Source organism: Cynara cardunculus (assembly GCF_001531365.2).
Source record: "Cynara cardunculus var. scolymus isolate 2C chromosome LG 9, CcrdV1, whole genome shotgun sequence".
In the NCBI taxonomy this organism is placed as follows: Eukaryota; Viridiplantae; Streptophyta; class Magnoliopsida; order Asterales; family Asteraceae; genus Cynara; species Cynara cardunculus.
In genome coordinates, this window is record NC_037536.1 from 13,559,056 (window position 1) to 13,586,009 (window position 26,954).

At 36.7% G+C, this 26,954-nt stretch overlaps 3 protein-coding genes across 4 annotated transcripts; all 3 read right to left on the reverse strand.

The window, feature by feature from the left end:
• Nucleotides 1–66: 66 nt before the first annotated feature.
• Nucleotides 67–17,144, reverse strand: LOC112518608 (serine/threonine-protein phosphatase BSL1). Of its 2 annotated transcripts, none has more exons than XM_025126371.1 (21): nucleotides 16,502–16,706; nucleotides 16,351–16,411; nucleotides 16,195–16,273; nucleotides 16,013–16,092; nucleotides 15,813–15,907; nucleotides 14,245–14,344; nucleotides 12,980–13,049; nucleotides 9,692–9,793; nucleotides 8,638–8,719; nucleotides 8,390–8,551; nucleotides 7,176–7,350; nucleotides 6,473–6,671; nucleotides 5,288–5,455; nucleotides 4,331–4,569; nucleotides 4,074–4,158; nucleotides 3,897–3,995; nucleotides 3,468–3,667; nucleotides 3,115–3,190; nucleotides 1,835–1,970; nucleotides 1,092–1,231; nucleotides 67–371 (listed from the first exon to the last, which is right to left on the reverse strand). In XM_025126371.1, exons 1-21 carry the CDS (start codon nucleotides 16,704–16,706, stop codon nucleotides 291–293), a joined length of 2,634 nt encoding a protein of 877 aa, XP_024982139.1. In that variant the 3' UTR covers nucleotides 67–290. The 2 variants fall into 2 exon arrangements, with proteins under 2 accessions (XP_024982139.1, XP_024982140.1); XM_025126372.1 differs by lacking the exon at nucleotides 16,502–16,706 and adding an exon at nucleotides 16,832–17,144 and having other exon boundaries at nucleotides 291–371.
• Nucleotides 17,145–21,961: 4,817 nt separating this feature from the next.
• LOC112518082 (histone H2AX-like) lies at nucleotides 21,962–22,763 on the reverse strand. The gene is made up of 2 exons (XM_025125650.1): nucleotides 22,494–22,763; nucleotides 21,962–22,390 (listed from the first exon to the last, which is right to left on the reverse strand). The coding sequence occupies exons 1-2, from the start codon at nucleotides 22,695–22,697 to the stop codon at nucleotides 22,169–22,171; spliced, it is 426 nt and encodes a 141-aa protein (XP_024981418.1). The 5' UTR covers nucleotides 22,698–22,763; the 3' UTR covers nucleotides 21,962–22,168.
• Nucleotides 22,764–25,289: 2,526 nt separating this feature from the next.
• LOC112517810 (putative ankyrin repeat protein RF_0381) lies at nucleotides 25,290–26,118 on the reverse strand. Its single transcript, XM_025125182.1, has 2 exons — nucleotides 25,842–26,118; nucleotides 25,290–25,723 (listed from the first exon to the last, which is right to left on the reverse strand). The coding sequence occupies exons 1-2, from the start codon at nucleotides 26,116–26,118 to the stop codon at nucleotides 25,290–25,292; spliced, it is 711 nt and encodes a 236-aa protein (XP_024980950.1).
• Between the last annotated feature and the right edge of the window lie 836 nt (nucleotides 26,119–26,954).

Here is a 26,954-nt window from a genome sequence, read left to right on the forward strand (position 1 = left end):
GGGTTTGTGTTTTTTCAGGTGAAATATATCGAGTTTGATTTATAACCTAATATTTGGCAAATACACGTCCAAATGTTGTTTTAAGCTACATTATTACTGCACAATCAGCATACATGCCTGAATTTACAGAAGATACATATGCATTGTCTAAGTAAAATATCAATAATGCTATATATGCAAGCTACAATCAAAGGCACTCATCATAACAACTCATCTGTATACAAAATACAAGATCAATGCGTTCTCTTTTCTTCACCATGCAGTAACTGGAACTGGGCACTTGTCATATGTCAAATATATGCAAGCGAGCTCCTATCATGATCTTGCGGACGACCCCTCGTAGGGGTGGGTGGCCTTTGAATATTAAGTTCCTACAACACCACGAAAGATGTAAGATCCAAGTCATAGATGGTACCAAAACTGTCCTAGTGCATGCAAATGACAAATAGCTCAGTTGTTTCCACGATCGGGCTTTTCAAGCTTCTTTGAGGCCCAAAATTTTGTCCTGATTGGGCTTTGAGGTCTAGCCCAGACCAGGCTCGGGCTTACTAGGTCTGGGCTTTTTAGATTGGACAAGGCTAGGGCTAGGACTAGGGCTAGGGCCGGGAATCGGGTCTTGCTCAAAAGAGTTAAATCACTTGTAAAAAGTAAACTTCATTTAAATAAACGAGTTTGGTAAGAGGAAAAAAATTATCAAAATGCACCGAAGTTCGTCTTAGCTCCTATTTATTGTAACAAAGATCTATAATTTCCTAATTAACATCATGAAGTTCCAAACTTTCTCAATCGATGTATCAAAGTTTCCTACTTGATGTAACATATGATGACTTGGATGTCAAAGTTTATCGTTCACTTCGACACAACTCTTTTGTACACAATTTGTAAACCTCTCATAAACGGGTTTCCACGTCATCAAATGTTACAAGATCAACAAGTTACCAGTCAAAACTAGATACAAAATATAAAAATTTGAAACTTTGTTGCATCAATTGAGAAAAAGTAAATTTGTTACACTAAATAAAAACTAAACCAAACTTTGTTGCACGATTTTAAACCAGGGATCAATTTTCACATATAAAACAGAAGGTTACCTGCATCCATGGGTCATCTCGGAGGCGTTCTGGAGATGTTTCCGGTGATTGAAGTGGAGGCGGCAATGGATGAATCAGTTTAGGAACAATCATCAACCCTCGGCCGATCACCAGTATAGCACCAGCATTGTTGGCCGTACCTGAATGGATCATAATTACACCAAATTTACCACAACATAGTAATAGGATCACTGGCAATCCGAAAGTCGTGATCAGGGGAACACCTAGGGTTATTTAAGAAAATCCAATCTCGAATAACCCATCCGAACTGGATGAGGTTTGGGTTAAACGTTTTTAGGTTATTCAGTTTTCGAGTTATTCTGAAATCCTTAGCAAGACACCGTTAACGGCAGCAAAGAATGCATAATCTGACAAAATTAACTATATTCCAACAAACATCAGTCTTAAATATCAATATCATCCAAAAAGACACTTCTATTGCTGATATTTACGACACCAAAAACAAAAATTGGGTCACAGGGAGCAATGTGTTGGTCGTCGAAAGGAAGTTGGGGGGATCAATGGAAGAAGGTTGGACTAAATATGAGAATTGGGGCTTAAAAAAAATAATCACAACTTCTATGACTTTGGTTGGGGGCATGTGCCCCTACCCATATAAGGTGGATCCGCCCATGGTTCAGATCTCACCAAATATGAGAAGTGTGCATGAGTATTTGCCGTATATAAATATATACTTTAAAAAAACCACAACCTAGAATAACAGCAGTTAAAATGTTTCTTACCACAATAGTTGGTTGCAGAGAAAAGGGTAATCAACTGTCCCTGAGCAAATCTCTCGAACCCATCCATTACGCATTCATGTGCTCTTATAATTAGCTGAAGTTTGTTCTTCTTACAAAACTCACTCACTCTGTCAGGCTGCAAATAATTATGAAGATCAGTAAAAATTGAAGGTAAAAAACAAAAGTAACATACACAGTATATCCACTTGGCGTAGGGTGTAGGGTGTAGGGTGTAGGGCGTATGTATGATGCATTCATATCTTTTCACTACCCCAACCAATGGCAGTTCCAGGAATTTTGGTGATGAGACAGAATTTGAGTAACATAATATATATCATAGAAGTCAAATAAATAAAGTATAAAAATGATAAAAATTTACATTCTTCAAAAGAAATGGAATTGGATTTGAGCTAATATTTGATTAGGGGTCACGTTTATTCTTTCATGGGGGCTAAATAAGGTTGGCATATATCATAAATTAAATTTCAATGTAACTGCTTTTTAGATAACTTATGGGGGTAGCTTACCAACTCCTTTCAATGTAGGTCAGGCATTGCCCATGGTACCGAGATGTTTTTGTCAGAGGTGGACCTAGGAATGTTTTTAAGGGGTGGCGTTATTTGACTATAAGAAACGAAGCTATGGATATTTTTAACAAAATCATCATTCGTCTATTGGTTAGTTCCTTGCTTTTCCTATTTAAGTCTTTTATTCCCAAAATTTTCGTAAACATAATAAACCTAAGAAAATGATCCAAATGGGATTCAAACCCGCGCCTCGAAGGGAAGGAAAGACTGAAAACCAACTCTGCCAAGAGAAACTTGTGTTATTATAGTATTTTCGATATATATATGGTGGGTCGGTGGCACCCAACAAAAATAATACGGTGTCACCTTTCACGACCCCAAATTTTGTTACACTATCACGGAGGAACGAGGTGGTGGCCTGTGACACCGTGTGCACCATAGTGGGTCAACTCCTGTTTTTTTGTTAAGATCCCCAGCTTCCGAAAAAGTCTGGAAGTCAAAAACTTCTTTTTTAAGAGTTATTACTAGCAAGTAGCAAGAGTACCCCTCTACAGTAGCTACTATTTCCTCTAAAAGTCTGCTACCTTAGTTTTACGCCTCTAAGAACTCCTATCGGACGGCACATATTATTCCGTTGGTAAAGCATATTTGGACCATATAATCCATAATATGGTAGTAAAACGATTAAGCCATCTAGTAAAGACAAACTAAGCAAAAGTGTATCATATTGCTATAGAAAAACAGCATACATACCCCAAAAGTTACGAGACCAGGTCCCCGAGCATTTGGTCTCAAACCTTCCACGCTATCATTTTCTGTGGGATCCGACCTGCCAAAAGAAAAAAAAATTCTAACAAAAGCCTAAGAAATAAACGCAAAACATAAAGGGTGCATTTAGCATGACGGACTTAGTGGGACAAAAATGCAGTTCTTTCTTAACATCAAAATAGGTGGAACAAAAATCAAGCAGATGGGACAAGATACATAAATTACTAAACCACCCAGGTCAGATTAAAACCTTCCACACAATTCTTTCACCCCCGCCTACCTCATTCCTGTCCAATCCTGTCTACATGCCAAACGCACCCAAAACGACATAAACTTACCATAGCAAATCCATCAACACAAGGGATCCGGCATCCATGGTGATGGGTCGTTCTATTTTCTCTATTTGTTCAACTAAATGTATCGACCTCCCTATGCCACCATGCATACAGATAATTTTTTTCTCGATAAGTGCCGCAAGTGGAAGATGGTTAAACAGTTGATTGAACCGCGTCCATGCCCAGATCCCATCATTCTCTCCCTGTACATCATTCAACATCGTAAGAAGACTACAACCTTCACGAATAAAAATTCTGACATACCAAAGGGTATTGGCCTGTCAGTATCTGGTTCCAGGTAAATCCCAACCTTCTCGGAGGTCAACGGAGGTCAAGAGTTCAAGCCCCGGTGAGGAACGTGTGTGAGTTTTGCCATATGTAAAGATTATATCTACTTCAAAAAAACCGACATGTCATACATAGTTACATTACCATTCTTTCAATGCATTCAAGACGGAAACCAAAGAGTGCGTTTATATCAGCAGCCTCATGATTCCCACGTATTAAGTGAACATTCTCAGGATATTGAATCTGAAAAAAAAGGAAAAAAAAGGAGTCAAGCTTCGATATCAAATTAGGTCAATACGATGGGTTTCAGATAAAACTTGCCTTTAGAGCAAGGAGCAGAGTGATTGTCTCCAAACTATGTTGGCCTCGATCAACATAATCTCCAAGAAACAAATAGTCAATATACCTGAGAAAGAAAGAAAGAAAGGATCGTTAAATTAACTGAAGCACTTGATACACTAAAAAAGAGAGAATACAATGCTCTTGTTAGCCATTCAACCAAGTATTCAAGAGGTGCAATATAAATTTAATGAAGGGAACAATTACAAGTATATAGTAAGTTGTAAATTTATTCATACGTTATGTCTCCAGCCGTGGAAGGGTATCCATATTCATCAAACAGCCGCATGAGATCACCAAACTGGCCATGTAGATCACCAAACACTTTGATGGGTGCTTTCAACTGAAGAACTGTAGGCTCGTGCAAAAAGATCTGCTCAGCGGCATAGCAAAGCTCTCCCACTTCATAAGAATCAAGGAAGAACCTCCTGTTAGCGGGAGGTTTCCAGTTTCGAGGCCTAAGCAATGTAGATATAACCTGCAAATTGATGAAGTATTATTTATGTCATGTAAAAATCTTACATTTTTTAACATTTCACCACCCCCTCCACCATAATAACAAAAGGATAAGGAAAAAGAACTATACTCAGACTCTGTTCGGGAAACTAGCTTGATAAGCTGGCTATTAGTTCATGAATTTACTAAGAAGCTAGTCATGTTTGGCAAAACCTATACATCAACGTAAAATGACCTAAAATGACATAATTTGATTGGAAAAATAGGGATATAATTGGGAAAAAAACATGGAAAAGAGCCCTAGAGCTTTATTGAAATGCCACTTCGAGGTTGGTTAGTTGGTTTCCATCAAGTCTTGTATGAATAAATCTGTCCGTGTGGATTAATTTGTCTATATAGATTGGGAAGATATTTATTTGCGAGAGTTTCTTCATAGACGGAAGGAGTCTGTTTTTTTAATTGAGCGGGGCAGGTTGGAATTTTTTTGGCTTTCTGCATAAAGCTCCCCCTAGAAGCTTACTAAATAAGCCACTTTCAAGCCACTACCAAACAGTCATACATAGGTGACCGAATAAGCTGTGAGTCCCATTAAGCTCATTAAGCTGCTAACAAACAGGCCCTTCGAGTGACATTTATAAAAACATAGTTATAAGCTAAACAGATGAGATTTCTTCAATAATCTGAAAGAACAAGCTAACCAATGGTTGCCATAGCTGGCTTTATGAACTTGCAACTCTTACCTTCTTATGCAAGCCTTGTGGTGACTTTTGCCTTTGAAATCTTTTGGTAGAATATGACAAGTCATTTTGCAAAGGAATCATTCGCCTACTCTCGTTTTCAAATTGATCCAAGGACAACTGCCTTACCAAACCACCAAGGTTACCTACAGCCTCTTTAGCAACCACAACCTGCATTATATTAACATCATATTTCTTTATCCTACAGGAGAATATAATATAATACACAAATCTTTGACGGAAAAATTGACTGAAATAGCCAATACCATCAACCAAATTCACCTTTTTAGCCACTTTTCAGAGTCTCTTCCCAAAATAGCTGGTCTTTAAGCAGATGCTTTACGCATTTGCATAAAGACAGATATCTGGAAGAAAAAGGAAAAAAAATCCTTACACATATGCGTAAGGATTCTTTACGCAAAAATTTGAATCCTTAGGCAAAAATCTGAATCCTTTAGCAAAAAAAATCTTTTTTCTTCTTTTTAATCTGAAAATACGCAAATGCGTACGAAAATTGCGTAAACATTGGCTAAAATGGGAATTCAATTGAAAAAGTGGCTAAAACTTGAAGTTGGTTGGAAAGATTGGCTATTTTCATCAACTTCCCATCTTTGAGCATCTTCAACATATACTCCCAATGGAGATTTTGGAGTTTTAACCTATCAACGGATTCTCCAAAATGGAGAAAGTATGAGAGAGGTTAAAAATCTCCAAATTTGGAGATTTCTAGAAAACATAAATACCAAAGAAAGAGATTTTTTATTATTATTCCCACCAATAAAGTTCAATGTATTATCATTTCATATATAGTTCACTGGGAATTTTAACGGGATATTGAATCTATTGAATATTTTAATAATCTAATTAACTTTGAAATCACCAAAATGGAGAAACTATTGGAGTTAAATATACTCCCTCCATCCTAAAATAAACGTACACAATGAAATATGCGCACAATTTTAGGAATGTGTAATTATTACACTTTTTAATCAACAAAGAGACAGTTTTACCCTTAATTTATAGAGAAAAATTTTCTCCATCACATAATTAATTAAGGGTATAATGGGAAAGTAGACATTTACTTTGGGACAGAAGGAGTAATTCTCTTTTTTTGGAGATTTTAAGTTTTGTTTCTCCGTTTTGGAGAATACTATAGAAAATCTGTTGGATAAAGACGCGAAAGCATACAGCTCTTGGGTGAAGTCGAACATCTCCTTCTGCATCACTACCCTCAGAATTTGTATCCACAGCTTGTGAGTTATCATCTGCAACAGATGTTTCTTCAGGATTTGCAGCATGTGCCTGCGCAGCCTGCCAGACAGCATTAGCAGCCTCGGCTTCAGCAGCCGAAGCTTCAACCAGCCTGTCCATAGATTCTTTGTCCATGCTGACAAACACAAAAATGAACCGAATTTAACTTAACCGAACAAACACAAATGGAAAATTAAAGGAATCTTTTGTGTTCATGTTCGTTCGTTAAGAAAATGTGTTTGTTTGTGTTCGTTTATGTTCGTTCATTAAGATGCTAAACGAACAAACTTAAACCACCATTACTCATTATTTCGTTCCTAAAAAATAAGATAACAAAATGATAAACCGGGTAAATAGGAAAGATAAAAACGGAATTTTAAAATTTTAATTGAATTAACAATTTCACATATTAATGTGATAATATAGGAATATATATTTATGTATAAACAAACATAAACAAACGTAAATGAAAGAATGTTCACAAACATAAATGAATGAATAAGGCCATTGTTCATGTTCATTCATTTAACTAAACGAACAAAAAAATATGTTCATGTTCGTTCACTTATTAAATAAACGAACAAAAACGAACTTCCCACCGAACGGTTCAAGTAGGACCAAAGGGGAAAACAAGCCTAACCTTAGAGATGATGGACTCTGAGGTTCGTCATCAGGAGATAAAGGATCAAATGGACTCAAATTATTTGTCCTGGGACTGGCCACATTGGAGGCCCTCTCCGACGTTGCTACAGGAGAATTGACATCGGACTGAAAAGGTGAATTCTCTGCGATAAGGAAATCATCTAACAAAATCTCTGCAGCAGGTAAAACAAAATTAATATTATGCACCATTACAATGAGATAGGACAAAAATTGAAATTCAAAAAACATGTGGGTCAATCAAGTTTGCTACCAAAGAAAAAGAAACAAAACATAAACCAAACGAACCCAATATGTCCCAACCAAAGGTGGGTTCTTTTTCCTTGTGAGGGAGAAGTTTGGCTCTTAGTATGCATTTGGTACACAAGACAGGACAGGACAGGGATCTTTGTTACACGTTTGGAAGGACTTACGTGGAACAGACAGGAACAAAGTGGAACAGGCGTGTTCCACCCTCACCCCATGAAACAAGATGGAGCAGACCTATATTTTAGCAATATAACTTCAAAATAAAACCTAATTCTCATCTAAAACATCAAATATATCTCTCTTTTACATTTATTCATTCTTTAAATTTTGTTTATTGTATTTTATACTTTTTAAACTTCCACTTTACTGTCCTCAAAATATTATTTTTATATGGTTTCTATATTTTGGTTAATTTATATAATTTATTAAAATAGTAATAAAAAAATACAGAATATATAAAATAAAAAATTGGAAACTACATCGACTTTTTAATTTGGTGTCATTTTAATCATCTTGACACAAAACCTTATAATGATATATTTTATTACAAAAATATTTATTTTATTATAATATAATAAATTATATAAATTAATCAAACTATACAAAAGATATAAACAACACATTAGGGGTAAACTGGTCACTTTATCAGTTCTGTCCTATCCGGTTTTGTCTTGCCAAACGTTGAACAGCTGTCTGTCCTGTCATTTCTGCCTAATGCCAAACGCACCCTAACAAGCTTTCTAAAAGTCCTATGTCATGACAACCACATGTTAAAGTTTGTTGCATTAATCAACGATTTTGTATATTCAGCAGTGTTGACTTGGTCCAGAAATAGAAATTTTAGAAAGTTCGTTACGTTAATTGACGATTTTGATTCATGGTTACACGTAATAGTAAAGCAAAGTTATTAAGTTATGGGTACTCAACTGACCGGCAAAACCTTACCTCCTCTAAGACCACCATAGATATATAAACGAACACCAACAGATGAAGCAGCATGTCGACAGCGACGCATAAGTTCCAAAGAAGGATCTTCGGTCTGCCCCTTGCGTGGAGCAGTCACTAAGCCATGTCTATCTAACCAAACCCCAGCAGCAGTGTCCAACACTGTAAAATCCCATTGCAAAGATTTAATTTTTTATCTGGTTAAATACAATTTTTACTAGAAAGTTACAAATTCAACCTAAATTAACCTGCAACAGCTGCTTCACCGTCTACTGCCCGACCTCCTCTGACAACACCTCCTGTAACATGCAATCGAGCCCCAACAAAGACCTGATGACCAGCAGATGAATTGATAGTAAGGATGTGCACATTACCAATTTAGATAATTAAAAAGAACACCCTCCAGTTCAAAAAAGGGGAAGTCTGCACGAACACAAGATTACACATATATATTGGGTCAGGTTTCAAGGGAAAACCGCAAAAGAGTGAAAAACCGAGGCTAACCGTTCATCTTGATGGTATACACATGTGCATACAAGTAACTCGTAAGCAATTTTTTCGGTATGCACATGTGCATAAAAACCAAGAAACAACTTCAATTACTTGTATGCACATGTGGCGTTCCTCAGCTTTTGAGTTTTTGGGGGTTTTCCCCTGAACCTCCCTATATATATTATAGGGGGTTAATCATTTGAGAACTCCATGACTTGTGAGATCCGTGAGAGCCATGATAAGCCACTAACTTGAGATAAATAAACATTAAAGCATTTTTTAGGAAAGTCAAATTATATATACATATATATATATATATATATATCCCTCTCCTCTCTCCATAACATACATGCGCCCACACCCAATTGAATGTGCATACAAGGTGAACACATTGTGAACAACTTTAAGAAATTCCTTACTATTCACAAGTGGTAAGGTTTAGGTTTAGACGTTTAGTTTAGTTGGTGTTCACAATGTGTTCACAGGCTATATCAGATCTCTTAGATACAAAGAGTGTTCACAAACTAAAATAGTATTCCTAAGAAGGTGTTCACAGTTCACCTTGTGTACACATTCAATTGTGTGTGTGTGTGCATGTATTTTATGAGAGAGAGGAGATGAGAGGGGAGAGAGGGTTTTTAGCCAATTTTTTGTGGTCTAAATTGGATCTCACGGATCTGATAGATTAGAAAGTTCTTTAAAGAAGGCACCCCTATATATATACACACACAGATATATATACATATATATATATATATAGAGAGAGAGAGAGAGAGAGAGATGTGCTGCAAGTGAAGTCCTATTACTTACCGATGCATGTTGGTACCTTGATGATGGCGAAACACCAGGTGCAAGAGTCCATTCCCATTGGCCATTCCTATGCATGAGCAGTCCATAAGCATCTGCTAAGGGCTGCAGATAGGTAAAAATATAAATAAGTAAAATAAATTATATATATAATACATATCAGATATATTAAGAATCACAATATTGTTAATAGTCTTTAAACATTTTAAATTATGCAATTAATATTTGAAGATTTTATTTGTTAATAGAAACAATTCAATTTACACACATAAATAGAAACAATAAAAGCCTCGCATATAAAGAAAAACAATAAAGGTGACACATAGCAGTAAGTCCAACCTTCTTCTGCAATGGCCAAGGCAGCAAAGCAAGGAACAGAGGTTTCACTATAACAGGTCATCGATTCGGTCAGTATATTTACTTTCATTGGGCAAATTTTTTAACCCTAAAGCGTTAGTCCTGCCTCGGACCCACATGGTGGTTCGAGGCGTATGAACCAACCAACCCAGTAGAGATGCCGTCTCAAATGCGTTTTCTCACAGCCTCGAACGTTTTAAAACCATGGATTACCCAAATCTTTGAGTTTCATATGATTTTGGAACTACATACAAATATGCATACTACTTGGCATGTATATAACAGATACACAGGGTGAACATATGGTGGGAGAATACCGATTAATGAAGTAACTGTTTAAATAGAGTCAACCTCTAGAGCATCACATTTGAAACTAGAATAAAAAATAGGATATGAAAGTAAAGATAAATAACAAAAAACCACCCACTAGAAAAAGAAGATGATATGAACGAAAAAAAAGCTTTGTAATCGGACAATCGAGCAAGGAAAAAATAGTTAGCCGGAGAATAGATGTGGGATTTTATAGGGCATGAATACCTTATATAAGTTCCCTTTATGTGGCCCAACTCGATAAAACCTGTAGCCTAATTGAGCCACTGTTAATTATTGAAATTTGAAGGGAGTAAAATGAAATTTCAGAGAAATTGGGGGATGTCTTTAAAACTTAAAAATAGACCATTGTTTGGTTTTCCATAACCTGATAACCATACCTTAAGTTCATATTTGAGAGGAAGAATATCATATCTGTATCTTGGTCTCTCTCCAGAAGTGGTAAGTGAATGCACAAGTTAGAGATGATCATTTTCGGGTTATGGCAAACTGAACAAAAAGGGTTTTTAAGTTCAAAGACAGCCCCTCCAATTTCTCTAAAATTTCATTTTACTCCCCTTCAAATTTCAATAATTAAAACATAGCAGTGACCCAATTAGGCTATGGGTTTTATCAAGTTGGGGCACAGAAAGGAAACATATATAAGGTTTCAAGCCCTAGAAAACCCCCCATCTATTCTCTAGCCAACTATTTCTTCCTCAGTCGATCGTCCGATTACAAAGCCTTTTTCTTCTTCATCTCTTCTTTTTTCTGGTGAGTGGTTTTGTAATTTACTCTTACTTTTATATCCTATTTTTATACTAGTTTCAAATGTGATGCTCTTGAGAAGAAGATCCAAGCCAACAACTGATTTCATCTTTATCCACGTCAAATAGATTAAGCAATTGGTTTATCCTAGAGGCTCCACGAACTCTCAATAAATCAATATGTTATTGGGTTGTGGGTTTTGGCCATCTCTTTCGCCTCTTTTCTTGTAATATCTTGTTTTTTCAGGTGGCTTGGGTATTCTCTGTTAGAGAATACGACAAACCCCAAAGTACCTTTCTAAACTTGCCTTACCTATACTTTAGCACCTAAACAGTTAATGCGGTCGTTTTCTGAAATCATGGCTGGGACCATGATTTGATATAGAGGTTATCGCGTTGGTAAACCGGCGGTATAATGGAAAAATAAATTATGTTTATATAGTAAAACAAATATATTTATATATTTAATGAAGTTAATATGTTGTATATGTAAATGTCTAACTCATAGCAAGTCAAACAAATCAAGTCTCACACAAAAATTGGGACTTCTTTATGGTCTAACCTTGACGTCTTGAACTCATATAGAATAATAAAAACATGTTAGTTAATCATGGAGAAGTAAGAAGTGCAAAACAGAGGGATAGTTGCACTCATATATAAACAAATGAGACTCGAGAGGAGACGGGGAGACGAGTTCATAAGGAGCAAAGACTTCCAGATGAGAGAAGAGGAGTTGGCAAACAGAAGAACTGAAAGAAGACGATGCTTCGCGGGGATCTGGATTGCTTTGAGAAAAGAAGCGAAGAGACTCGAGAGGAAAGAAGAAAAGAGATGATGCTGAGTCGGTACCCATCGCCAACCAGTACCCTATTCCTTAAGTGATATTCCTAAAACCTTAAAAGCCTAGTCAAATAGCCCAGATCCTATTAGTGGTTTTAACACCGCTATTGCAACTCTAAAAAGCAGCTCAAAACGGTCTTTACCACCGCTATTAGCCACCTTGAGTACTTTCTTATGCACATATACAACGCCAATAGTGGCTGAACTTGGTCACACCTATCCTATGACAAAAAAATTACCATATCGATGTTGTTAACCATAAAGGCACAAGCATAGCACAGCAACTATTCCTTCCCAAGATATTCTCACATGGCATTGCTATAAAGGTTAGCAATGGCATTTTGAGATTTTAAAGCAATGAATTCAAGGTTACAAACAAGACTTAGGGGATGTGCGGTTGGTTTTCCATTAAGTCATGTATGGATTTAGTTGCATGTGTGGATTAACCTGTCTATATAGATTGGTCAGGTTTTTGTTTGGGAGGGCTTTTTCATAGATGGAAGGAGTGTGTTTTTTAATTAGAAGGGGCAGGTTTGGAAAAAACTTGGCTTTTTGCATAAAGCTCTCCCGTAGAAGCTTACTGAGTAAGCCACTTTCTATACCATTGTACCACTACCAAACAGTCATGCATAGCTGACCAAAATAAGCTATGATTTTCATTAAGCTCATTAAGCTGCTGACAAACAGACCCTTACACGTGTAATGTTAATAGAAAGAGATAAACATGATGTAAATTAACAGAATGGTTTAACCATGTCGACTAGCCCATATATATATAATACGAAGGGCAGCAAGTGTAACGAATATAAAGTTAATAAAAAGCGAAAAGCACCAAGTAAATCAACTACAGTGCCTTTAAGTGAAGCATATTTTTATTATCATCAACCGAGATAAAGCAGAGTGAATTTTGCATGACTGGCATGGAAGTAATCATAACATGGGCCCTAGTTAAATCACATAGAAGCAATCATGGAAGTTAGCAGTAAAACTAAGCCTACATGATACTGATAGCACATACCGTGCCAGAGGTGTCTCTTCCACCACAAAGCAAAAACATACCGTCTGAGCGGGCACTAGCTGTTGCATACCTGCAAAAAACAAAATGCACAAGTGAAACAGAATATAAGTCTCCAAGGTATACCATTACCATAACGGGTTATCAACTGCTTAGAAGAAGCACCAGCTACAATACTCTTGGGAAAACTATACAATAAACATATACATAAACAAATATATATATATATATAGAGAGAGAGAGAGAGAGAGATAGAGAGGGGGGAGGTTCACGGGAAAACCCCAAAAAAAATGAAAAACTGACGAACACTCTGGTGACCGTTCATCTGGATGATACGCACATGTGCATACAAGTTATTGAAGCTATTTCTTGATTTTTATGCATGAGTGCATGTTATGCACATGTGCATACCAAACAAACTGCTTACAAATTACTTGTATGCATGTGTGCATACTGTCAAGAAGAACTGTTACTAGGGTGTTCCTCAGTTTTTCATTTTTTTTGCGGTTTTCCCCTGAACATGACCCTATATATATAAGATACCCATCAGTTCCTAGCAAGCTGGATTTTTGCCAGTCCATCTAGCAATGTTAATTCAAGATCTAAAGGCATGTTTCTAATGTCAAGAAACGCCAACAAGGGTTTTCAAATTTCAGTGTCTGAAGCTAGATTTGGTCTTTTTAGACCCAGATAGCATGGAAATGGCCCTTTAATCGTGAACTAATGGGGTGAAAACAAATCCAGTCCCATCTAAGCTCAGAACAAATAAGCTTCTGATCTTATATATGCATATGTAAAGAAAGACGTGCAACATAATAATAAGCAATAAAGATCTTTCCTTTTACCTAGGATTTCCATTATAAAGTTGACGTAACTTAAAATCTCAATACCATAAAAAGAAAAATCTAGGTATTGACTACCAGCTAGAAGACCATTCAAAAGTATATTTGAGCTACTCTTAGAAAGCATGCCCCATTCTTCAGATACATTTTCTTCGCAAGACATTATCAAATGCAAGATTATTCATATAATTAAAATTCTCTAACTTTATCACTATTTCCTGAATACAAGAGAGACTTTTAGAGGATCAAAAAGATTCCTGTAGTCTAACACAAGGATTATATATTACAAAATAACAAGTTTAATGAAGGTAACAACTAAAATAGAATCTCAGCTTTACAAAGAAATAAATCAAGACCAACGAACTCACAGCACAAATGCCTTTAAGAAGTGTCAATTATGTACTTAGAATTATAACATCCACTTACATTCTAGCGGAAGGCTTATCACCTTCTGGATTAAGCCTCTGCCATGCATACGGTTTTTGAGCAGTATCCAAAGCCCAAGCATCTGAGAGTACTCTCTTTCCTAAAGAAAAACAAATGCTATCATTAGTAGTTACAATAAGAGCATCTCCAATGCAAGGTTCTTATAAGCAAAAAGTGAAGTGGCTTGTAGGAACTACCATTGTGGAGATTTCTTACCATGAAGTTTGTGTGAAATGACAATTTCCTACTGTTTTTATATATTTTATTGACTTTATAATAATCATTGATGTTGAAAAAATACATGGGACCCACAAAGGTTCTTATAAGAACTACTGTTGTGGACTTTTAAGTGAGTTCTTAATTTGATGAGTTGGAAGTGAGGTGGCAACAAAAAGTGCAAGTTCTTATAAGAACCTCCATTGGAGATGCTCTAAGAATATAAGAACCTCCATTGGAGATGCTCTAAGAATATAAGAACCTCCATTGGAGATTCTCTAAGAAAAATATACCCCATCTGTCCCTAAGTCCACTTTCGATTTTATCAATTCAAGCTTACTCTACTACTTAAATCATTTTTTTACGCATAGAAGGTATTTCTCGTCAACATTGATGTTTTAAAGAAACAATTTGACACTCTAACAGTCAAATGTGAACTCTTTATTGTGGAGGGAATAGTATCAGCTTTCTAATGTCTCGCTAATAGAAGGAATATTTGTAACAACTGTTTAGTTCTCTTTATTAAAAGTCAAAAGCTAAAAGCATTCAAATTGTAGGATAGCAGTAGTCGAAGTTCAAAGGCAGAAGATGCACCATTCTTTCGCCACAGTATTTTTAATATACACATATGGTTCTGAATGAAGTATCATCACGGTCTGCCATTCTCCAATAACCCCTCAGTATGAAGATTTAGCACTTAAGGTGTACAAATTGCAACGACAAGCTTATACTCACATAAGTTATTACATCTCATATGCAGTAATCAAAATATTGAAGACAAGAGAATTGGTCAACTAATAAAACAAACTTTGAAAGGATATTTGTTCTGAGGTACACATTTAACATAATAGTGTACTAGAGATAAATGAGTAAAATAAAACATCTCTAGGATCATCTTTGTAGAGAACAATGGTGGCTGGCTATTAGATAGAAACTTTATATGTTTGCTGGCTCTTGTCAACAAACAATGACCTCCACCTTTGACGAGAACCCAAAGTTCATTTCCAAAATGTCATAGAACCATTCATTTTTGTCCTGAAATGTGTCTACTCAGCCTTCTTTGTGTAATGGTCTCACGAAGGGGTATTCATTGTGTTAATTGCATAATAAGTTGATCTGGAAAACCGTAATTCAGAGAACTTACACCTTGTGCAAGCCAAGTAACAGACCGAATTTGCACTTCTAGTCAAGATTCAGGAGATTAAGCTTGATGGGTTTCATATATATAAAATTCTAGTGGAGAAGTCAGGAACTTAAGAATGATCCTCCTCGAGAGCACTTTCATCCAGTATATATAGTGGAGAAGTCAAGATTTGGGAGATTAAGCAAGTATATAAACCATAACGACTCACCGTCATTGCCACTAACAGTAACAAGGTATCGTTGTGCAACCAAATCCATGACATGCCCATAACGAGGGCCAGGGCCCTGTCCTTGAACAACAACTCTGCACTCCCGAAGCAAAGAAACCAAGTCAACACTTGAAAGAAATGATAAGCATCAGAATTTCAGATAAAAAGAATCACAAATGACACTTCAAAAACAACGTTACCGGTGCCATTTGTATTTGTCGTTACTCATGTCTAGCACATAAAGATCATCTGTTGAATGCCCAGCAGGACCTATGCCACCCTAGTGATGCACCATCAATTTTATAACAAATAAACACCAGAAATTAGCAAATAAAAACTTCCATTTTTTTCTAATTTATTCTGAACTAGACTCTTCAATTACCTGAAATACAACCATTGTTCCAACGGCAGCAGCTGCATGAGCAGCCCTTGGTGAAGGTGGTTCTCCCGCTGGTCGAATTCTGAATTATTCTCACAATTAAGCATTTGATTTTGTAAGCAAATAAGACAGTTACTTACAAGAACAACTTAGAACTACCTGGTCCATTTCCTAGTAAGAACATCGTATGAATGAACCGAGTTTGTCACTCCAGCTAACCCTAAGATCGCACAATCAACAAGAATTCCATCAACTTTCAGAGCTAATGTAAATAATCAATTATGTATAGAAGACAGGTTTCAAAAATTACGGATGCCGGGGATGGGGGCGGCGGCGCCACCCTCGATGGCAGTGGCGCCACCGAATAAGATGAGCCGAGGGCCTTGAGTTTTGGTCTGTGCGACGGCAGTTAGAGTGTGGGCACACCGAGGGCCAGGGGCGTCATCTTCTGTATCCCAATACGTCTCTAATGGATGATAAGTAGGAGCAGGTTGTAACCAAGGTTTTGAACCCATCAAATTAAAACCCAAAACCCCCAAATTCTTATGGAAACCCACAAAAATCACTTCCAATAAGTAGAAAAAATAAGAAAGAAGTGAATCTCAATCAAGGACCGACAACGAATTGGAGCAAAACGCACCTCCGTGTCAGGGCGGTGAAAGGAGATCCAATTGCAAACCCTCTTATCTAAAATCAAAATTCCTGTACAACTAGTTCAAAATTCAAATCGTTTATACGAAAAAGGTTGAAAAAAAGAAGAGAGAAATTGACGATTGAAATGGAGACTTTTGAATCTTGTATTGAACTCGAATGGAACCCCACAAGATTGATGAATCGAAGACGCAGAGGGGGAGGGAAGAGGGAAGAAGAACGAAGTAGTGGGCCAGCAAAGACACGACTGCGTTTGAAAGGCTGTATCTGATGGACTGCTTTTTCACTCAGCTAACAATCTGGAAAGTCATCAATTAAAACAAATATTATCATACTGTTAATTATAGTATTCTTTGAATTTTGTAATTATTCTCCTTTCAAACTAGATTTTCTACTACATTCCTTGAATTTCATTTTAATTAGTATATAAACTCATTAATTAGCTAATTTTTTAACACACAAATTGCATGAAAAAATAACGTATTTTTAACTTGATTCCTATTTAGGATAGCATACTTTTAGAACTTTCATTTTGATACCTAAGATGTATAATATTTAAACATTTAAGTAATCGGGTAACCGGTTGAAGGATTCACCGATTATCATGCTGATGTGGCACGTGATATGATATCCAACTCAGTATTTTTTGCTTACATGATTAGTGACACGGATTTTTTTAATCTAAGATTAGTTTTTTTTCTAATCTAAAATAAGTCTTCAACCGGATACTCAGGTATTTAAATGTTTAAAATTTTACATATTAGGTACCAAAATAAAAGTTTTGAAATATGTTACCCAAAATAGGATTAAGTTAAAGTACGTTACTTTTTCATACAATTTGCCCTTTTTTAAATATGTTTTAAAGCAATCTTCAACTTTCAAGGAATAATCAGTGTGCATGTATAGAAAAATCATTGTGGTACTTTGTAATCTCTCTACTCTCTTCTCTACAAGTAAAATACACTGTAAATATACATATAATTGAATATGCGCATAATGTAAGCAAATTTTACTGGAAATACAATTACGGAGAGTTTGGTTTGATGAAATAGTTTTGACGAATTTGAATTTCATGGAAGGATTTTGATTTGGAAGGAATCGTGACATTGGTGTATTTGAACTGGAATTCATTTTCTATAAAACAAATTATAAAAATAAGTAAATTACATTTTTATTAATTAAATATATAAATGAATAATAACAATCAAAATAAAGTTAAGTCAAGATTTAAATCTCTCTTCTTAATATAAAATCGTGTTGTATTTGCCAACAATATTGGATGATGATATGTCTTCGTCAATCATCGCATCGATATGTGAAGTCTTGTGAAACCAAACAGATCGTGCCACTCTCCTTTGTTAAGATAAACGATGTATGTGAAGAATTTGTAGGAACAAAGAACACAACATACGGAGAGGAACATAAGCAAAAAAACGTTGCGTCCAGAAAGAAAAGAGAACTCGACAAAAAACAATCTCCGGTGGATGAGGTAGTGACATGTTGAAGAAAGAGGTGGTGGTGGGCAACGGTAGCGTCTAGCTCTAGCCTAACAACAAGAGTAACCATCGATCGTTTTTACCAAACATATTAGACTTCAAATGCTTAGACGTTAATTATTTTTAACATATGAATATGATTTACAGAGTAATATTTTGATGGTTAATGGCGTATGCTCATATCCCCCTCTTCCATATTAATTATTTGTAATAGATGAATAGGAGGTATGATTAACGGTGTATGTTCATACTCCCCCTTGTCAAAAGAAAGATAACACGCTAGATAGTTGACCATCTAGCCGGTTTTGCTAAACTAGTTCATAGAATAATGTACCCTCGTGAGTTACTATTCATGCCTTAACCTCTCCACATCTGCTTTCTTGAATTATTTCGTCCAACTATAAGTTGTACTTGAAGCAGAACTACAACGACTACCGAAACAGGAAATACCAACTTCTTTATATTTTGGTCTGTCTAGATACAACAATTGTTCCTTTCATCAGGGCCATTTACCAAATGTCTACCAGGTAAGCACTTACTTACCTTATCAGGTAACATTCTCGATAAGGGTCTAGCCTTTCACTTACCGGGTAAGATTCTCAATTCTTGTCAATCTCACCCGGTAACATAATTGACACCCATTGAGCATTTGGTAAACAATCCCTTAGTGTCGATTGTCTCTTACCAAATAAGTGTCTCTTACATGGCATGAGATGAAGTTGTTTACCTACATTCCTAATTGACCAGGGTGCTAACCGAGTCAATCACTAATTTGTCGCTAACCGAGTCACTTACCATAATTTTTTTTATCGGTAAGCATTTAATACAAAATACTTAAGTGTCGTTTACTAAAAACTTACCTTGGTAAACGCTTATTGGCTCAACTACCTTACCAGGGGAACATAACAACAACCAAGAATAAGAGGAAGGCAATGATCAAGAGTTTTACCTCGTAAGTGAGGGTGATGACTCTTATCCAGTAAACGTGGTTATAAACGCTTACCAACAACCCATTCTGATGACCGCAAATGTTAACCCAAAAGGTAAATAAGAGGGGGGGGGGGAAGGTTTAATGGCAGGGACCTTATGGCCCCGTGGTCCACATTTTGTGAACCCTACTTGCCATACCTCATAAGCAAGCACCGGTAAAAACAACCTGTCCTCCCCTGGAATCGAACCCGGGTGGGCACGCCCAAGACAAGGCATTTACGGAAGGAGGTGGCCACTAAGCCAAGGCCTAATGGTTTCAAAAGATAAATAAGAGTGGTGACTCTTGTTGGTAATCAATTGGTAAACGGTCCCTTAGTAAACAATTATTTTGTTCAAGACTTACCTAGACCAAAACTCTTAACCAGTACTATGTCCCCTTCATTGTTGTCTTTTTGCCAACGGTGGCACCCAATGCCTGGAAAAGAAATTCACAAGATATAAATACAAGAGGGATTGCCATAAAAAACCGTTAACCCGCGAAACCCGCCCAACCTGCTAACAACTCAATTAAACCCGACCCAACCTGCCGCTAATATATAATTTTTATAAAATTATATATACACACACATATATATACATATATATATATAAATTTTATATCATTTTAGCTAAACGTATAGGTTACCAAAAGAGATTCACGATCAAAGAATGATGACAAATAATCTAATTAATATGGAAAATTATTGATTTTTTTTTGCAGCAACAACAAATTGATATGTTGGAGAATATGAATGATATTGATAGATATTTGATGGATGAATCSATCAATCTATGACGCTTTTAAAGAGTTACATTAGAAAAATGTCTTATCTAAAAGAGTTACAATATGTTTATAGGATGATTTTGGATGTCTTAACAAATTATATGATTTTTTAAAATAAAATGGCGTATTAGTTACTTTATACAACACGACTTGAAAAAAAGTCATATGAACATAGGTGTCCTATAAATAAATGAGTTTATGGGACACTTCTCAAAACGTTTCTATAAAATAACTAGTACGACATTTTATTTAAAGATCATTCTAAAACACTTGTTGAAACGTCCAAAAACGTCCTATAAACCTATTGTAACCTTTTTTAATAGGACGTTTTATAGTATGGTCCATAAACTTAAGTTTTATGAATTATTTCATTCGTCAAATTATGTAACTACTAACCCGCCAACCCGCCTCAACCCGCAAGGTTTGGGTTGGGTTATACTTTTGAATGAGTTGGGTTGGGTTGTAAAATTATTGTAAACCGCCCAACCCAACCGCGCACACCCCTAATTGGAACCACTTGCTTGTTCACTGGATGCCTAAAAACAAGGTCTCAAAAAGTTTAAAGATGAGAGTCCATACCTTCATTCAGCTCAATGGGGTTAAATTTATAAACTCTAATGCAAACTCTTGCTCATTGCCACCATAAACAGCACACACAAACCCCATCTCAAAATTAAACCCTGGTATAGCAAGAAGAACAGCTAAAATTCATTTAAGCTTCAAACATTTAGGACCACCTGAAAAGTTGATGTGTATTAGGTCTATATACACTGATTGGAGATCACTAGATCAGAAAAACAATAGGAAACCCACCAAATATTACAACAGTTTTGAAAAATATGACTTCCAATGGCGAAGATCATACTAAAAAATTCTAGCAAAGCAGATCCAATTCATACTTCCTATCCTGAACTTTTCGGCGATATATTCTGATAAATATCTGGTAAAACACGACCATTAGCAACAGTAAGTTAGGGGGGCTGTTTGTTAACAGCTTAATGAGCTTAATGGGTTATTCGTCCCGCTATTACATGTAGTGGCTTAAGCAATAAACCCCTCCCAATAAAAACAAACGCTTCTTCCATCAATAAACCCCCAAACAAAAAGCTTCCCTATTTATACACACGAATCAATCCACAAAACAGCTTTATAATAGAAAACTAACCAGACAGCCCTTGGTAACAGTCCCCAAAAGCTTGCTTAATTCCTCGTCTATATGCCTCGAAACAATCCATCCAAATCTTGTTATCCATCGTTCCATTTCAACAACCTATTTAACAAACTCCAAATCAATTCATAAGAACATATACAACAAACAAACAAGAATACCAACCTGCACCACAAGGAATTCAAGAGTGAGCAGCGAGATAAACAGGAATTGGATGCCTAATTTCTGACATCCGGCGAAATTACCAGCTATGAGAAAGCAAACAATTCTACCAAAGGGGAATCAGCTGCAGATTTTCTGATCTAGATTGCTTGTCCAGCCATTGCTCCAACTTCCCAGACTAATCGTGGGCATTGCACAGACATATTTTCAAAAGGCAGCTGGCTGGTTCTTATGAACTAGGAAGCATAGATTTACGAGTTACCACCACACTAATCACAATCAATTGGGCACTAATAAGGCAGATGCCCAGTAATTATGAAGACGGGAAACAAAATTTCATGTTTACAGTCAGATAACACAGTAGAGGATTTTATAAAATCTCTAACAACAATCTCCATTGCAAATGCTCTCATAATGAGAATAAATGTTCTAAGAAATATAAATTAACAAGTGGATTGATAAAATACGGTAACTGGATAACACCAAACATACTACATGTTCAAGATTCTGACAGAGAAAAACCTCCAACATACAACAAAGGGGAACAATTGATTTAATTGGTATATGCGTGAATAAGCAAGTACGCAAATCTGCTTAACAACGAACGTACAAATTCAACAAAAAACCACTTTCATTATAGCTAGAAATCAGTACAGAAGGGAAACGATTTCACATGAATATTAACAAGAGGATCGAGTAATAAGAACTTGAAAACCCTATTTCAATTTGACTGTCAATACTAGAACCCTAAAATTCTTGTGAAGCAGACCCAATCTCATCCTTGCCTTTACCTTTTTTGCTGGGAAGTAGAGTTTGATGAATCTTCGGCAACACTCCACCGTTAGCAATCGTCACTTTTCCCAACAACTTGCCCAATTCATCATCGTTCCTCACAGCCAATTGAATATGCCTCGGAGTGATCCTGTTCTTCTTGTTATCCCTTGCAGCATTTCCAGCAAGCTCCAAAACCTAAATCATACATCAAAAAATCAATATCACTAAATGATTAATAAACGGAATTCTAGATCTAATCGCTTATAAAACAGGAAGACTATAATATCACGACATGTACCTCTGCAGCGAGATATTCGAGGACGGCGGAGAGGTAAACAGGACTACCAGATCCGACACGTTTTGCATATCGGCCGGCTTTAAGGTACCGGGAAACTCTGCCGACGGGGAACTGAAGACCGGCTTTTGAAGATCTGGAGACGGATTTGGTGGATTTCGGTTTGCCTCTTCCTCCGACGGATTTCGTTGCTTTTACTGAATCCATTGATTCTACTTGTTGCTTTGGATTGGATTGTTTCTAGGGTTTGATGATTTGAATATCGACGATGGGTGGGATGTGATTTGAAATGAAAGCGCGAACTTGGTTTATAAAATGAGGGAGAAAAGCGAAAGTAAATCTCTGATTGGTGGGATTGGAGTCTCTAGGATTGCCATCATGGCGAACCATCGATCATGTTTGTTCACTTGGATTGCCAACGTGGATGCGTCATTTTAAAGTTTTGGACTTTTGGCCAAGCAAAGTTTTGGATTAAAAGGGGCCGTTTTAACAAATTTATTTGATCAAATTTTAATTTTTTTAAAATTGATGGAATTTTATTGAATTTCATAAATTAATGAATTCATCATTCATTAACGTAATAGAAGGAATTCAATTTCATCACCACTCACCACGACTATGTTACTATTGTTCGACATGCCCCACCCCATCCCTACTGTCGCCCCTGCCCACCACTAACCACCATACTACTATTGTTGTCATCACACCCACCCTTGGGACACTCGGTGCACATTCCTTCTACGACTATACTACTACTATTATTGTCACTCCCCTAAGGTAACCCCACCACCACACTATTATTGTCGATGTTACAACTGCCACTCACTCCACCTACTCCAACCCACCGCTAACCACCATTAATCATGAATAAATGAATGTAAAATTCATTATAACATTCATGATGTATATCCTGTGAATGTTCATAACACGTGGTAGGTTCTCATTTCTCCCCTGGTCCATAATCGAACCTACCTACGTGTAATATAGCATAGTGTGTGTGTGTGTGTGTATACATATATATATATATATATGGGCATGTTCAATTGAAAATCGAAGTTTCATTTTGAGCCACACGACAAAATATAACATGCCACGTGTCTCATACATTCACACATTATTATTTATATACCATGGATGATATATCAATTTATCATGGATCATGAATGATGTATCTCATTCATCATCATACGTTCATGGGTTAATCATCATGAACGATATATCAATTTATCATTGATCATGAATGGTGCATTCTCTTATCATAAATGTTATGTCATACATTAATGGCTTAATATCATGAATGATATATATCAGTTTATCATGGATCATAAATAGCGTGTTAATTATCATAAATGGTACATCGTTCATCATGAATAGTTCATGTTCATTATCTATGACGAATGTGGACACCTAGAGATACGTCCCGCACTCTCCATTGTCTATAGTTCACAACCGAAAAAGGGTTTATGATCGAACTTCTCTCTCTCTCCATTGTCTCCATAACATTCATGATGAATATTGTGTGAACATTCAGAACATGTGGTAGATTCTCATTTCACCCCCGTAACACAAACCTGCCTACGTGTAAGAGAGTATAATGTGTGTCTATATATATATATATATATATACATATATATATATATATATATATATATATGAGGGGTTCAATTGAAAATATTAGTTTCATTTTGAGCCATTGGACAAAATAGAACATGTCACGTGTCTCATACATTCACAGGTTATTATTTATATACCATGGATGATATCACTTTTATCATGGATCATGAATGATGTATCATTCATCGTCATATGTTCATGCATTAATCATCATGAACGATATATCAGTTTTATCATGGATCATGAATGGTGTATTGTTTTATCATAAATGGTATGTCATACATTAGTGGGTTAATCATCATGAATGATATATCAGTTTATCATAGATCATGAATGGTGTGTTAATTATCATTAAATGACCATTTATCATGAATAGTTCATGTTCATTGTCCATGACGATCGTGGACACCCAGAGACATGTCTCGCACTCTCCATTGTCTCTAGTTCACAACCGAAAACGGGTTTATGATCGAACCTCACTCTCTCATAGACAATCACATGTGATACTACTATTCTATCACATATGATACACATGTGATGCTAAATCAGAGATGCAGACGATTTTCGATGCAATCTTGGTTGCGGGCAAAGTCGCCCTTACACCACTATGCCCCATCACAAGTATTATCACATGTGATAAGGATGTTGTTGATATGATAATATAACTTATCAAGACTATCACACGTGATGTTAAATCATAGACGTAGACAACCATTGGCGCGGCCTAAGTCGTGAAACACGTCTTCAGCACATCATAAAGTCCCCTCACGCGTATTATCACTTGTGATAAGGGTAATCTCACGTTCTCGTAAAATGGAGGTGTTATCGTTTGAACCTCCACCTATATATATATATATATATATATACACACACATGAGACGAATAATCATTTATTTACAGACCAAGTTTCATATGTTCTTTCACTAATTTTAAATCTGTATGGATTATCAGGGGCTGTAGAAGGTGAAAATTTTACATTTATATCTATATACACACATAGGGTTGGGTTTACGTGAGACCATTTTTTTATGCTTGAAATTTTACAGCAAAACGTTATCAAAGTAAAAACAAAGTCGAACCTTCATAACAAAAAAACTGTGAAGGTTACTTTCCTAACGTTTTACTGTGAAGTTTCAAGTGTGAGAAAATGATATCACGGGTCTCAAAAAACAGGTTTGTCTCAACCTAAATTCTATACACATATACAAGTAACATAAGGTTTTCTATTGTATAAAGACATAAGTTATATACAAATATATCAACCGCTTGATGCAAAGCGGTGCACCCGACGACGTCATCCACCAGATCGACTCGAGCCCCATGATCTAGCAAAAGTTCCACACTCTCGATCCAACCCTTAAAAGCTGCTCGATGTAAAGCGGTCCAGCCATTTTGGTCCTTCCGGTCCACCTTCGCGCCTTCCGCTAAGCATTTCTCGAGCCCACGAACATTGTTTGCGGTTACGGCTCGACGCAAAACGTCTCCCAAACGCAACATATCGTAAAGATTCGTGTGACCCTTTTCGATCGCAAGATCAACTGCGGTCTTTTCTTTGTCAGTTACCGCATACTTGACATAACTCGAAACGCTTAGCAGAAACTCAACCGTCGGTTCATGTCCTTCATTGGCAACGCAATGAAGCGGTGTCCACCCGTGGTGATCGATCAGGGCGGCTTCCTAAGGCGGTTAGAAACCGCATGACTTCGAGGCCTCCATGGTTCGCGGCTAAATATAGACCGGTTCGACCTAATGAATCAACCGGGTTCATATCGATGTCTAAATAACTCAAACCCAAGATCTCCATTATGTCGACCCCGTTCACCGTAGCTGCATCGTGTAAGAACCGATCAAACGAATGATCAATCGTGAACCCACATTTGACCATAATCCGAACAACGCTACAGTTTCCGGACCGGACAGCCAACGACATCACTGATTCACCGTCCACACCACGGTGGTTTACGTCGGCACCACCGCTTACTAACAACGAAACAAAGTATAAATTTCCAGCCATGGCAGCTGATCTTAACAAATAATCGATCTGGGAAGGATTGCAGCACGAAACGGCTCGAGGAAGAACGAACTCTTTACGAATATGGGGAGGAGATCAAGAACTTGACAACTTCCGGGCCGACGAAAGAAATCAGAATGGTGGCATCGTTGAAGATGTGTGGCCCAGGTTTGTAAAAGATTGAATGGAGGTTTTCAAGACTGGTTTTTCCAGTGGGAAGCATTGATGATCGGAGAAGAAGGGTGTCTGGTGTGGCGGAGAGCGGTGGGTGGTCGGAGGGTTGAGATGGGAGAGTGAAGGATACGGTGGTTAGCGGTGGGATGATAGCGGAAGGGTGGGTGACGGAGAAGAGAGATGGGTTCGTGGTGGTGAGAGAAACAGCAACAGGCCAGCAGCCATGGTGTGCATGACGAATACACACATATATATATATATATATATATATATAATGTGTGGTGGAGGTTCAAACGAGAACCCCTGTGATTTACGAGAACGCGAGAACAACCCAACAACCTCAAACTTTTTTAATTAATAAATTAACTTTTATTATATATAAATAAYTTAATAARGACARTAATGTAATTAAGTAATTTTTATAAWTTTTATTTTATTTTAATTAACCATAATTATCTTTTCACGTTCCAAATTTTACTCTTGGTAGTTATCTTCTTCTTCTCGTTAACATCTTTTCTTCATATCACACCTCTATCACATAAGTATCACACTCATATCATATGATTATCACACCCATATTATATGATTACACCAAAATTTGAACTTATCAACCAAAACGATAACCCAAGTGATGTATAACAGTGATTATCACACCCTTATCACAT